The sequence below is a fragment of the Haliotis cracherodii genome, unplaced genomic scaffold (assembly GCF_022045235.1).
Source record: "Haliotis cracherodii isolate W230 unplaced genomic scaffold, xgHalCrac1.p SCAF_12, whole genome shotgun sequence".
NCBI lineage: Eukaryota > Metazoa > Mollusca > Gastropoda > Lepetellida > Haliotidae > Haliotis > Haliotis cracherodii.
Window position 1 is genome coordinate 44,552,603 of NW_027266267.1, and position 15,890 is coordinate 44,568,492.

Here is a 15,890-nt window from a genome sequence, read left to right on the forward strand (position 1 = left end):
CACTGAACTGTTACAAGGATGTCACGTCAGGGTGCTTGCGTTATCTACGTACCTACCTATATAGATATTACATGTAGAGATACACACGCACGTGTTGATTGCCGAATGTATGCAACTGTACCAGTGGTGTTTCTGTCGGCGTTCACACTGTCACACCTGAGTGATCGCGGTCCACATACATCACTGTTCACCCTTAGCGCCTGCTTGTGTGGAGGCAAAGTCATCTACAGCCCGGGGCTAGTCAAATATCTCCACAGTTAAATCTCTATCAAAGCCGACTTGTTTTAATGTGCAGGTTTTATAAATGTTTACTGCAATGAAGCATATCTCTTGCACGAGCGTTATCTATATCACGCCATCAGGATCAACATTCCAGCGGCCAAATTTTAATTGTCAGCCTTCATTTTTGCATAGGCAGTCTGCAGGCAGTATCGTGTTGTTGTCACAGCCGCGTTGTGAACACAGGTGGATGAAGTAGCAAAAGTGAGTGAGTGAGTGAGTGAGTGAGTGAGTGAGTGAGTGAGTGAGTGAGGGGGTGGGTGAGTGAGTGAGTGAGTGGGTGGGTGGGTGGGTGGGTGGGTGGGTGGGTGAGTGAGTGAGTGAGTGAGGTTTTACGGCGCCTTTAGCATTTTTTATATTGTCAGTAATATCACGGCGGGGGACACCAAAATGGGCTTTTTTTTTACCCATGTGGGGAATCGATCCCGGGCCTTCGGTGTGGAGAGCGATCGCTGAAAACCACTTGGCTACACCACCATCTTTGTATTGGAGTAAGGGGCGGTCGGATAGCCTAGTGGTTAAAGCGTTCGCTCGTCACGCCGAAGACCGGGGTTCGATTCCCGACATGGGTACAATGTGTGAAGCCCATTTCTGATGTCCCCCGCCGTGATATTGCTGGAATATTGCTAAAAGCGGCATAAAACCATACTCACTCACTCACTCACTGTATTGGAGTAGTGTCGTCGTTGAGTCGTGCTGTTGTTGTAGCTGATGTTGTGTTGTTCTGTTGATGTGTCGTCTTGTCGTCTTGTGCTATTGTATGGAAGTGTTGTGTTTCTTCATAAATCAAATGCTTCCGTTTTCAATCTCATCAATGAGGTTTCAAACACTTTTTTCTTCATAAAACGAGGGGTTACGGGTGGCCCAGTGGTCTAAGGCGCCGCGATTCGCTGTGCAGAGTTGCGTCCCTTGGGCACGCCAGAAACCTATGAGTGTGGGTTCGAATCCCGGTTCGCCCCAATTATGTTTCTAGGTTTGTCAGCACCATACCCGTGCTCGTGGGGTTCACTGAAGTGGTAAACGTCCGAGACCTGCATCACTTGAGGCTTTCCTCCCACATTAAGCTGACACGCCGTGATATAACTGGAATACTGTTAAAAGCGGCGTTAAACCCAACTCACTCACTCATAAAATGATAGTTAAGATAGTGAGCTTGCTATGTTTGATGTCAAACTGGAATAGTTTTTCACACTGTGATCCTTCTGAAGCGTCACATAGTCAACCATTGACCATATATAGTCAATAATATACATATAATACACCAATGGAAAAAAATTGTGCTTCATAAAAAGTTCAATAAAAATAATTTTATTCTGAAATTCAATCTTTCTATACATATTCATGAAGACGTTTCCTCGACATTGGGGTCGTGATTCACAATTTGCACGTGCATGCTCATGCACGGCGCACACTTTGGATGTTTGCGTGTTTTGTTGATAGCATGATATTCACACACGGGTTTTGAATGTGAACAGCCCACACTGATTGATGAGCTATTAGTGTAGTCGTAAATGACGCTTAAGCAATGCCACGGTTTGCTGAAAATGAACATCTACACGCCGTTGGTATGCTGCAGACAGGAATGGCGCGAAACATTATAATGTTCATCTACGTGTGACGTCTCGTCAACGACTATTCGGTTGGTGCATATATGGAATTCATACCAAACAGCAACATAATTAAACGGTGGGACAACTCTGGGTTGAGATCAACTAGTGGCAGAACCGTATGCACCAGGATGAAGGAGCACAACATCCGGCGCCGACGTCGACGATACGACCAAATTTGCCTTCACGTCACCGCCAGAGACGCTAGCTTTGCTATACTCAACGTCGTCAGTTTAAGGGTGGAAGTGTAATAGTATAGGAGGTGAGGTGAGGTGAGGTGAAATGGGGTTTAACGTCGCGTCCAAGATTACTGCGCTTATATAGCGACGTGCATGTGTGTGTGTGGCTGCTTGTACAAGTCCGGACTGATGCCGATTTATAGTGCCAGCACACTGAGATACCACGCCGCAGTTTAACATGGATACCCTACTCAGACACAGTATACTGACTCCGAGCCGACCAGTCCTTTCTTTAGCCCCTTAATGCCGATCGCCAGACAGGGTAACAACAAGTACCATCTTTTAACGTCTTTTTGTATGACGCGATCGGGGATCGAACCCCGGACCTTCGGCTCTCCGGGCGGACGCTCTACCACTAGACCACGGAGGCGGTCTGATTCACGTTGAAAACCGAGTGTCAGACATAATGGTATAGGGGGCATCATGGAAAACCACAACTCATCATTGTTAACGGCAATTTTGAATGGCGTACGTTACCGGGACGACATCGTTCGATATCATGTTTTACCCTTTGCGAAAATGCAATGACGTAATGTCACGTTGCATCAGGATAATGCCAGCAAACATGTTGCAGACTTTTTGAGGCAGCATCACACTGCTGTACCGCCTGTTTCTCCTGATGTCTCCCCCAAAGAACATGTACCTCTCTCGGATGAGATGGATTGACGCCTACGACAGGACCAGAACCAGCCGAGTTATAACGTTAGCGCAGTTGGGCCAATTTTGGGGTGACAGTTGGAACAGAATCTCCAAGGCTGATCACGGGTCACGTCAGACCGACCTTGCGCGAACTTTTACCGACCAATGGAATGACCAATCAGAAGGCAGCTTTCTCGTGCTTTACGGCTCTAATTTCAAATTGGCGACTACGCTTCGGAACATATTTTGATAAATTCTCGATTACAAATTTGAAACCTGAGCAAAAGAACAATATGGAATGGCTCATAGATGGGCTAGATTGTATGAATTCAGTCGTTTAACCCGTAATCATCGTTCGGAATAACGTTTTCAAGATTGCATGATAAGAAATCATATTCCGACTGTCACTTTCATAATCTGGTAAGCGATTGTCGGATGAAAGGTCGTTCTGACGTGACCCTTAATGGGATGTCTTCAGATCTTTGTTTAGCGGTTTCGAGAACTAAAGTCTGATTTTAATGAGATTGGGATTATGTGCCAATGTATTTAAGGGGAAAACATCATCGGTAAACAACGATTGAAAGAGTGTATGGTAAAATTTACCGACATCCGGGCGTTGGCCGATATGTTTTTTCAAAACTATGATCTTTATTTTTTAAAATACCGATACCATCCTGAAACAATGTATAGTTTGTCGCAGAGTATTTCTTTCTTATCAACAGTCTGAAGTATAACAATTTTTCAAACAATATCTGGGACAATTAAATAGTAAATTGTTTGAAATAGAAAAATTCGAATAATTCTTATGGTGTCTCTTCGCTTGGTGATTGTACTGTCTCATACAGTTATCATGGTAGAAAAATTAGTTGTTGTATGTATTTCTTATAGAAATGTTATCGATAAAATGAAATACGAGGATTAACACCTATCGTCATGTATCTGTGAATTTAACCATTCAACCTTATTAAACTCAACCGCTGCCACATTGAGACAAAAGTCTAGTGAATTCAACTAACTTAATAGGTAACAGCAGTCAGAAGGTTAGTAAAAATCGAATTTACTATATTGCCTGGTAGATTGCATGCGGCAGCTGAGAAGAGAAGTGTACGATCACACGTATTTCAGTTTCGACGTCAAGACCACGTGACATTCCTCACTTCCGTCATGGTCAGTGCCACGCTCGCCAATGTCATCTTTCACCTGTATGGTTTATACCATTTGATATTTACTTGTTTTTTGCAAAAAATGACCAAGAAACGGGCCTTTATGAAAGTGAAGTAAAACTTACTACAAGCTTAGTAAATATACTATTGCAGTTAGTAAATCATGAAAAGAAGACAGGTTAGTGTTTGAGCGGACAGTAAACTTCACTAACTATTTCTGTCACTCACCACTTCCACTATCACCACAGAGCTTTACGTCTATTTTTTTTTTATCATGATGGAGTGGAAAGAAACTACATTGGTGGCTGAAGCTTTTGGTTTCCAATGATGTATATAGACATACAGGTCCCATCTTCCCGAGACAAGGGAGTAAACTGACCTTAAACGTCCAGTGGAAATTGGAGTTTTCCTGTCAGTTAACACCCTTGCCTCAGGAAGATGGACATGTCCATACCTCTTAGTTGAAACGAAGGTTTATCTCCCAAATCAACAACATCACAAAGTAAGAAATAATCTTGACAGTTTAATATTTTCCTAATATTTTCGTTCCTATAATTTGAAACTGTCTCTGTTCCACGTTAGATCCGACGGACGTCCGCTGATTGGGTTGCTGGCCTCCCACATAGATGTTCATCGCACCTGAATTGAAAACCGACACATGTCTCTCAACGCCAGTATACTGTCACTATAAGCGGTAAAACCATTCCATAATCACGGGAAATCTCTGCTAAAAGCAGAGCCAGTTGTACGATTCCGACTTTGTCATAAGTTAACAATAACTACGAAATTCATTTGCGTACAAAGAAGCAAATTTAACTATTTTGACTAACATAATGTGTGGACGACTCGATGGTTTAGTTTGTTTGTTTAACGCCGCACTCAGCAATATTTCAGCTATATGAAGGCGGTCTGTAAATACTCGAGTCTGAACCAGACAATCAAGGGACTGACATCATGAGCATCGATCAACGCAATTGTGATACGATGACATGCATGATATATCGTGATGTTGAAGGGGCGGGACAGAGAAGCTCATTTACCTGGCACAGAAAACATTATTGCATTTAGTGATCAAGTGTACCTGGAAGAACCGCCCATCCATCGTTATCGGTCCATACAGCCATCTTCTTGGGGTCCAGTGTAAACTCATAGACCGCCGACCTACCGGACGCAATGAATGTCCTAGTAAACCCTACCAGTTGAATTCTGGGTACAGGAAGTGACGTATTATGCCACGACATATAGGCCTGGGAAACCTGCAAAGTCAACAATAGGAAGATGTTTCATTCACGACTATCAACAAGTTGATGATGCGGGCAACAGCAACGCCTTGGAAATATTCATACAGCAAAGTACGGTTATAACGAACACGCTTATAACGAACTGACGGATATAACGAACTATTTTTGGCCCTGTCGATTTGCTGTATATATTCCGTACATTTGCTTATAGCGAACTACGGTTACAACAAATTAAAATTAGTGGTCCCTTTGAGTTCGTTATAACCGTAGTTTACTGTAGTATACAACATTATCACTTTCGTCACGATACTCCTACTGACCTCTATTCGATGGCCATACAATAGCTTGTTTGTTTAAAAGTGGAACGTATCTTTTATCTTGGAAACATAACCCCAAATTACAGGGTGATAATTGTACAGTAAACTACGGATATAACGAACTCAAAGAGAGCTCTAATTATAGAGATTTATAACCATAGTTCGTAATAAGCATGCATACAGTATATATACTCCAAATTGTCGGGACCAAAAAAGACAGTTCGTCATATCCGTCAGTTCGTTATAAACGTAGTTTACCTAAAAAGGGCACCAGAGGATCTACATGAAAATAATACTGATATGATATGTGGTTTGGTATGTTTGTTTTGTTTTTTGTTTAACGCCGCACTCAGCAATATTCCAGCTGTATGGCGGCAGTCTGTAAATAATCAAGTCTGGACCAGACAATCCAATGACTGACACCTTGCGCATCGATCATGAGATACGATGACATGCCTGACCACCCGATCCCGTTAGTCGCCTTTTACGGGTTGCTAAAGACCAATTCTAACCCAGAATCTTCACGGGACTGAAAAAATAGCAAAAACATACATGCTAAGCTGTTAACAAATAGGCTGCTGAATTTAAGCTAGGTAGCATGTAGCAAAGAATAGGACAATGGGCAGTGTCTAAAACTCACCTGTCGCATATCATCGTCATATGGCCCGGTGTTGTAGACAGTCATCTAATCTTTGTGTATACCGAATGTAAACTGACCTCATCAGAGCTATATGGCCCGGTGTTGTAGACAGTCACCTAATCATTGTGTATACTGAATGTAAACTGACCTCATCAGCGTCATATGACCCCGTGTTGTAGACAGTCACCTAATCTTTGTGTATACTCTATGTAAACTGACCTCATCAGCGTCATATGGCCCGGCGTTGTAGACAGTCACCTAATCTTTGCGTATACTCTCTGTAAACTGACCTCATCAGCGTCATATGGCCCGGTGTTGTAGACAGTCACCTAATCTTTGTGTATACTCTATGTAAACTGACCTCATCAGCGTCGTATGGCCCGGTGTTGTAGACAGTCACCTAATCGTTGTGTATACTCTATGTAAACTGACCTCATCAGCGTCATATGGCCCGGTGTTGTAGACAGTCACCTAATCTTTGTGTATACTCGATGTAAACTGACCTCATCAGCGTCATATGGCCCGGTGTTGTAGACAGTCACCTAATCTTTGTGTATACTCTATGTAAACTGACCCCGTCAGCGTCATATGGCCCGGTGTTGTAGACAGTCACCTAATCTGTGTGTATACTCTATGTAAACTGACCTCATCAGCGTCATATGGCCCGGTGTTGTAGACAGTCACCTAATCTTTGTGTATACTCTATGTAAACTGACCTCATCAGCGTCATATGGCCCGGTGTTGTAGACAGTCACCTTATCTTTGTGTATACTCTATGTAAACTGACCTCATCAGCGTCATATGGCCCGGTGTTGTAGACAGTCACCTAATCGTTGTGTATACTCTATGTAAACTGACCTCATCAGCGTCATATGGCCCGGTGTTGTAGACAGTCACCTAATCTTTGTGTACACTCTATGTAAACTGACCTCATCAGCGTCATAAGGCCCGGTGTTGTAGACAGTCACCTAATCTTTGTGTATACTCGATGTAAACTGACCTCATCAGCGTCATATGGCCCGGCGTTGTAGACAGTCACCTAATCGTTGTGTATACTCTATGTAAACTGACCTCATCAGCGTCGTATGGCCCGGCGTTGTACACAGTCACCTAATCTTTGCGTATACTCTATGTAAACTGACCTCATCAGCGTCATATGGCCCGGTGTTGTAGACAGTCACCTAATCTGTGTGTATACTCTATGTAAACTGACCTCATCAGCGTCATATGGCCCGGTGTTGTAGACAGTCACCTAATCTTTGTGTATACTCTATGTAAACTGACCTCATCAGCGTCATATGGCCCGGTGTTGTAGACAGTCACCTAATCTTTGTGTATACTCTATGTAAACTGACCTCATCAGCGTCATATGGCCCGGTGTTGTAGACAGTCACCTAATCTTTGTGTATACTCTATGTAAACTGACCTCATCAGCGTCATATGACCCGGTGTTGTAGACAGTCACCTAATCTTTGTGTATACTCTATGTAAACTGACCTCATCAGCGTCGTATGGCCCGGTGTTGTAGACAGTCACCTAATCTTTGTGTATACTCTATGTAAACTGACCTCATCAGCGTCATATGGCCCGGTGTTGTAGACAGTCACCTAATCTGTGTGTATACTCTATGTAAACTGACCTCATCAGCGTCATATGGCCCGGTGTTGTAGACAGTCACCTAATCTTTGTGTATACTCTATGTAAACTGACCTCATCAGCGTCATATGGCCCGGCGTTGTAGACAGTCACCTAATCTGTGTGTATACTCTATGTAAACTGACCTCATCAGCGTCATATGGCCCGGTGTTGTAGACAGTCACCTAATCTTTGTGTATACTCTATGTAAACTGACCTCATCAGCGTCATATGGCCCGGTGTTGTAGACAGTCACCTAATCTTTGTGTATACTCTATGTAATCTGACCTCATCAGCGTCATATGGCCCGGTGTTGTAGACAGTCACCTAATCTTTGTGTATACTCTATGTAAACTGACCTCATCAGCGTCATATGGCCCGGTGTTGTAGACAGTCACCTAATCTTTGTGTATACTCTATGTAAACTGACCTCATCAGCGTCATATGGCCCGGTGTTGTAGACAGTCACCTAATCTTTGTGTATACTCTATGTAAACTGACCTCATCAGCGTCATATGGCCCGGTGTTGTAGACAGTCACCTAATCTTTGTGTATACTCTATGTAAACTGACCTCATCAGCGTCATATGGCCCGGTGTTTTAGACAGTCACCTTATCTTTGTGTATACTCTATGTAAACTGACCTCATCAGCGTCATATGGCCCGGTGTTGTATGTAAACTGACCTCATCAGCGTCATATGACCCGGTGTTGTATGTAAACTGACCTCATCAGCGTCATATGGCCCGGTGTTGTATGTAAACTGACCTCATCAGCGTCATATGACCCGGTGTTGTATGTAAACTGACCTCATCAGCGTCATATGACCCGGTGTTGTATGTAAACTGACCTCATCAGCGTCATATGGCCCGGTGTTGTATGTAAACTGACCTCATCAGCTTCATATGACCCGGTGTTGTATGTAAACTGACCTCATCAGCGTCATATGGCCCGGTGTTGTATGTAAACTGACCTCATCAGCGTCATATGACCCGGTGTTGTAGACAATGACGCTACACCACAGCCCCTCCCCGGCCACGACGGTGATGTCGCAGGTAAAGTCAGCATAGCGGAACGTCGTGTACGACAGGCCGTAGCCGTAGGGGAAGGCAGGCTCTCCATCAAAGTACCAGTATGTCCGCCCAGCCATAGAGTAGTTGACCATTGGCGGAATCTGCAAGGGAAGATTTAGAGAACTAAAACCATGCAGTGAAAACGGTAACTGATCTCCTGATTAAAATGGACCGCCTCCGTGGTCTAGTGGTAGAGCGTCCGCCCGGAGAGCGGAAGGTCCGGGGTTCGATCCCCGACCGCGTCATACTAAAAGACGTGAAAAGATGGTACTTGTTGTTACCCTGTCTGGCGCTCGGCATTAAGGGGCTAAAACAAGGACTGGTCGGCTCGGAGTCAGTATACTTTGTCTGAGTGGGGTATTCATGTTAAACTGTGGCATGGTAGCTCAGCGAGCTAGCACTATAAATCGGCATCAGTCCGGACTAGTACAAGCAGCCACACAAACACACACACGTACATGCACGTCGCTATATAAGTGCAATGATCTTGGACGCGACGTTAAACCCCATTTCACCTCACCTCACCTGAATGCTATAGTAATCCGTAGACCACTACATCTCACCCTTGGGGTAATCGTTGACTATTGATAATAAAGATGTTCTTTATTATTTCACCTGTAAATGTTAGGTTTAATCACAGTGTCAGTTTGGATAGCCTAAAATAGGTAGATATGCGTTATTTTGATATATGCTATTTTCAGAGACCTATGATTAGTATTTTGTTCTAGCGTGGTACGACAGAACTAAGAGAACAACTTCTAGGCTATGGGTCGGGTCAGCTGACACTATGACCTGCTTATCAGTCATTGACCACTACAAGGTGTATAAACTCTCACCTGGCTGTCACTGCTCGGCCATGTGAAGGGAAGTCTGGCGGCTGGCACAGACCCCACACCAAGGTTGGCCAGAGAAGACAAAATGGCGTCACCTGCTGCTTGAGCCGGATAGAAACATTCCAAAATGGCGACGACGCGTGGGTTTGCTGTCGCCCATCCGATGTTGAGGGGGCCGCCGTTGATCAAAAGCAACACGACGGGCTTGTCGGCTAAAATCGAAAGGAATGCTTGCTTCGTAAAGAGAGACGAGTAATTGATGACCTTGATCGGAATTAAAGAAAAACAATCAGCAGTAAATCAGCATTATGTTTACGATAATGACATAAATAAGATTTGAAACTAATATATTCAAAACTGTGATTTTAGTAAAAATGAAAACTAAATCGAGAGTGGTTCTGAAAATAAGAACCGTTTTTAAAACAATAAGATAATAATGGCTCTCCTATTGTTTTTTTGTTTGTTTGTTGTTTAAGGCCGCACTCAGCGATATTCCAGCAGTATGACGTAGGGCTCTCCTACTGACGTTACAGTAATACATGTACCATAATGTCATCAGTATAAATCCTTACGTGACCACGACTGTTGGCATGTACTGGTTGTAACAATAGCGTTATGAGGATCTGTAACTTGTCTGAATATACTAGAATATTTACGGTACACTAGATCATAATATTGGAAGATTTATATGGAGGCCAAGCTGTGCCTAATATCAAAACACTGAACAAAACCTCACGCTTATCGTATCTGACAATGATCTATCCAGACGGGCCTATTTTATAGTAGCATCTTTATTCCGTGAGCATTCGGGCAAAAGGTCAGCTAATTTGGTGAGTAAACTACGGTTATAACGAACTCAAAGGGACCATTGATTCCAGTTCGTTACAACCGTAGTTTGTTATATGCATATACACAACATAACTACAGCAAATAGTCAGGACAAAAAGTAAGTTCGTTACATCCGTCATTTCGTTATAAGCGTGTTCGTTATAAACGTAGTTTACTGTATTGTGGTTTGAAATGTAAATATTGATGACGTTGCAGTATGATATGAGCTCGCATGATCCTACTTCTTAACAATAAATGTATGATATGGATATTGACTAGTGAGTGGGTGAGTTTGGTTTTATGCCGCTTTTAGCAATATTCCAGCAATATCACGGCGGGGGACACCAGAAATGGGCTTCACACATTGTACCCATGTCGGGATTCGAAACCGGATCTTCGGCGTGACGAGCGAACGCTTTAACCACTAGGCTACCCGACCGCCCCGGATATTGACGAAATAGGTTTAGTATCTAACAATCAACAACAAACAACACATATTCAAAGTTTGTGACAACACAATGGCATGCGAATTTGAGAAAAATGAACATTGAAGTTTTAAAAAATAATAATTAAAATGTATATAAGAGCCATGTCCACCTGTACCAAGAAAAGATGGTGAGCGAAGGGTTAACATATTTCAGTAAGTTAACTGAGCAAAATAACTTCTTTCCAAAACTTGCGGAGACATGAAAACTTTATGGATAGCAAGTTCTTTATTCTTTTACCGGTAAAGATCCGGGTCAGAATAGATCTTCAGCAACCCATGCTTGCCGTTAAAGGTGTCATTGCTTGTTGTAAGAGGCGACTAACGGGATCTGGTGGTCAGGCATGCTGACTTGATTGATGCATGTCATCGTATCTAAATTGCGTGAATTGATGCTCATGACATCAATCACTGGAATGTCTGGTCCATACTCGATTATTTACATTGCTGAGTTCGGCAAAAAAAACAACCAACCAACCAAACAAACAAACAAACAAATGTATTGACGTTTCAGGGTTACTTCTTGCGCCTTCATCAGGTGAAAACACACGAATTGGAGAAGTTCGATCCAAACTGTTTTTCAGATTTAGGATACTTTATAGGATGAACGATCCAAAGACCTCCCATGGCCACTTTCCGCATTTGACCTGACTGCTTCCGTGGTCGAGTGGATAGAGCGTCTGCCAGGTGGTTCGAGCCCCTGGCCCCTTCACACCAAAATACGTTAAAAGATGGTACTTGTTGTTGCCCTGTCTGGCGTTCGGCATTAAGGGGATAAAACAAGGACTGGTCGGCTCGGAGTCAGTATACTGTGTCTGAGTGGGGTATTCATGCCAACCATCGGTATGGGATCTCATCATAAGTCCGGACCAGTACAAACACGTCTTTGAAAGGCATTTAAAAGTGATGCACATAAAGAAGAGAATTTATGGATGTCAACTTCTTTATTGTGAGGAACACAACGTTTCGGAGTATATACTTACTCTTTTATTCACCCGATGAAGTTGACATCCAGAGATTGACCCCCACACACGTGCAATGCGCCCCGGTGCATAAGTGCAAGACTCTTTAACGCGACGTTAAACCGAATTTAACCTCACCTCGCCTTGTATTTGATCTAATTTAGAAACGTTGGTTTCATAGTTGCGCTATTACAAAGTACCTGCCTAAAGTCATCTCCTGGTGTCAGCACCCAACACCCGTGTATTTGTGTAGCAGATCAACTTGAAAAAATAACACACTGACCAAAATGCGCTTCCCTAATTTGACCTGAACCATATGTTCTCGTGTTGTTTAGGTGAACATTTGACTTGCCTTTGCATGTGATTGTAACGGCAGGGCAGGATATGTTCTATCACAATTTGATATTGATTCATTAACAATGGCCTGTTTACTTATGGAAAGGGTTTTGTAGCGGGGGTTTATATTCTATGTATGACGCAGATGATGTAGATGATGCAGATAATGTAGATGATGTAGATGATGCAGATGATGTAGATGATGCAGATGATGTAGATGATGCAGATGATGTAGATTATGCAGATGATGTAGATGATGCAGATGATGTAGATTATGCAGATGATGTAGATGATGCAGCTGATGTAGATGATGCAGATGATGTAGATGATGCAGATGATGTAGATGATGCAGATGATGTAGATGATGCAGATGATGTAGATGATGCAGATGATGTAGATGATGCAGATGATGCAGATGATGCAGATGATTCAGATGATGCAGATGATGTAGATGATGCAGATGATGCAGATGATGTAGACGATGACTCACTGTTGCTGACGACGTCCTGAAGAAGCTGCAGTTGCTGTCCCGGAAGAGAGATGTTGTGTCGGTCTTTTCCCTCCCCCTCTATAGCCTGACCTGTACATCACAGAGAAATGTCACTTCATTGCGTCCTCCTCCTGCCTGTCACCACTGGTATCAAATTGTCAAAAAAATAAGTCTTTGCCTAATTCTGCAATATTTCGATACGACTCCTTTATATGAGGAGGGAATTACTTCGGGTGGGTTTCCATTCATATTGTACAAACATTGTACCTTATAATAACCTCTCAAGTCAATCACATAGCCTGTTGATGGATGAGTGAGTGAGGGAGTGAGATGGGGTAAACGCCGCTTTTTAAACAGTATTCCAGTTATATCGCAGCGTGTCAGCTTAATGTGGGAGGAAAGCCCCAAGTGATGCAGGTCTAAGACGTTTACCACTTCGGTGAAAGCCACGAGCATGAGCATGGTGCTGACAAACCTAGAAACATAATCGGGCAAACCGGGATTCAAACCCACATTCAAAGGTTTCTGCCGTGCCAAAGGGACGCAACTCTACACGGTGAATCGCGACGCCTTCGACGAATGGGCCACCCGTGCCCTCGCTGAAGAATGGAAGCCAAATAATATTCAGGTAGTATTGCCGTATTGCGGTCACATGTACGGAAAATGACAGCATGACAAGCAAATATTGCATCAATCATGGAATCAACCACGTAGATGCATCAACTGACGGCCAAAAGAAACTGTACCACTTTAAACATGAAATAACGAACATTAACCCCCCCCCCAAGTTCAAGCTAAATCAGTGCAAACAATCGTCCAAATATTACAATGCACAATGCAGAAAGTAATACATGTCCGCGGCACATATGTTTGTAAAAGATGCTAAAGTGTAAAAAAACCCGTGCCGCTTGGGCCACTGAAGCTACATGTGCAATAAGGGTATATAAATGATACGGAATGCATGTCAGACACTCTTACTAATTAAAGGAAACACCACAGAGAAGGCTCTGGGTATGATAGGGATGGGAGTCACCCATCCCAACATTGCTGGAACGTTTGGTAGCTTCAGTGTTGCTGTAACTAATCTGACAGACAGACCGGCCGGTAGACATATAGATCCCTGATCAGACTCAGGGTAACTAAGCCCAATGAAGACCGGGGCTTGCACACTTCTCATTTCCGGAATTTATTCCTTACACTGACGTCTTCAGCGACCAATGCCTTAGGGCATATGGTTAGTCGACAGACAGTGGCCAGGTTACAGGCTTCAAGGAATTAGGCTTCACAGAGGCCAGTTATTGACAGATATATCAATATGGTCACTTGAGATTGAGATGGACCCGGACTGGCAGAGGTTCGCCTTCACAGATGAAAGCCGGTTCTGTCTATTCATAGCTGATGGAAGACAGCGTGTTTACCACCGAATTGGGGAGCAAACGGCGGCATGTTACGATCAGGAGGGTGTGTCTTGTGGTGGAGGGGGTGTAAGGGTGTGGGGAGGAATTCGTGGCCAGGAGAAACACCTCAGCGTTACATGGATGACATTCTTTGTCCGATTGTCCAATCATTTCCACAACAGCTTCCACGTGGTGTCGTTTATCAGCAAGACAACACCAAAACCCCTGACAATCCGAATCGAACAAAACGTTCAGCCAACAACCCCAACGTGATGCCATGGCCTGCACGTACCCACGCCTATATCGGATTCTGCATGACTGTCATTATAAACGTCGATTTCTTTGAGATTTTGATTTTTTCAAGACATTTTACTTCGTGTATCTATTTTTGTGGTTTTTGGTAACGTTTCTTTTGGCCGTCAGTATAGTTTCAACTTCCAGAGATAATTGACATTACAATAATTATGGTTTCATCTCAAAAAAATAATTGACATGACAAGTCATTATAACGGGAGAGTTTGTAATGTACTGATCAATCTTTTTGTGATGAATAAGATTATAGCCATCGACAGTTGAAATGAAATCATGAAATCTCGAGATGATTGACGAAGATTGCTCCATGTTTGCCAATGCCTATATTGTGAAAATTTACAGTAATGACAAAAATGTTAAGTTTATTTTTAAAAAAATATCCATTTTGCTGAAGATAAATTTCATCATTGAGGTTTGATCACTTGATTAAAGTCCGACTGAGGATCGGCAGTCATGTGACTATGAGCGTCTATATTTATGTGCATGTGCAGCATTCCTGCATTACCATTTAAAACTATGGCAAAGCTTCTTTTGGCTGCCAGTTTATTTCATATCCTTCAGTAGTGTTTTCGTTCAGTGTTGCTGCGGAGTTCTCACCTGTTCCTAGACACACGAACACCACGTCAGCTCCTTGCAGCGCCTTAACCACATCCGTCTTGCTGTAGTCCGTGCAGAAGGTGCTGGAGCAGCCGGCAGCGTGGGTGGCCGTAGTGCCCAGTCGGACCAGTCCGGACAGGGGGGAGGTGATGTAGCGGGGGTCGGGACTTGGGGCGTAGTCACCAAACACCTGCTGGCTGCCATTTGCCATGGGGCCCACCACCTGGAAAAAGGGTTGGATCATAATCAGTGACGAATCCTGGGTTAAAGGACTCACCTCTTGATGAAATTGTGATGCGATTTGCCAGTATAATGTATGTAATGCAATAATAATATATAAGCAAAGGACGGTGCAGGTACCAGGGTCCACTTGTACAAAACGATCTTAGAGCTAAGACTAATGTACCTATGTTAAAGTATGGGAGTTAAGATCATCTTAGCACTAAGACTATTGTAAGCCTATGTAAAAGTATGGGAGTTAAGATCATCTTAGCACTAAGACTATTGTAAGCCTATGTTAAAGTATGGGAGTTAAGATCATCTTAGCACTAAGACTATTGTAAGCCTATGTAAAAGTATGGGAGTTACGATCATCTTAGCGCTAAGACTATTGTAAGCCTATGTTAAAGTATGGGAGTTAAGATCATCTTAGCACTAAGATCGCTTTGTGCAAGTGGACCCAGATAAGTAACACTGCCACAATGAACATGCATCAATGTATTTGTCGACACTATAACTTCACAATATACATATGTTTAAAACAAACTGAAGTGTGATTTCAATAGTGAAGCATAATATTCATAAAGTCAATGGACATTGC

The 15,890-nt window shown here is 43.1% G+C and overlaps 1 protein-coding gene across 1 annotated transcript in view; it reads right to left on the reverse strand.

Moving 5' to 3' along the window:
- Positions 1-4,450: 4,450 nt before the first annotated feature.
- Positions 4,451-15,890, reverse strand: part of LOC139457927 (uncharacterized) — a 92,912-nt gene continuing 81,472 nt past the window's right edge. Inside the window, exons 7-12 of the mRNA XM_071239270.1 lie at positions 15,071-15,293; positions 12,765-12,854; positions 9,668-9,876; positions 8,732-8,932; positions 5,009-5,183; positions 4,451-4,566 (exon numbers count right to left, since the gene is read on the reverse strand). Coding sequence (XP_071095371.1) covers positions 4,451-4,566; positions 5,009-5,183; positions 8,732-8,932; positions 9,668-9,876; positions 12,765-12,854; positions 15,071-15,293 — 1,014 coding nt within the window. The remainder of the gene's footprint in view (positions 4,567-5,008; positions 5,184-8,731; positions 8,933-9,667; positions 9,877-12,764; positions 12,855-15,070; positions 15,294-15,890) is intronic.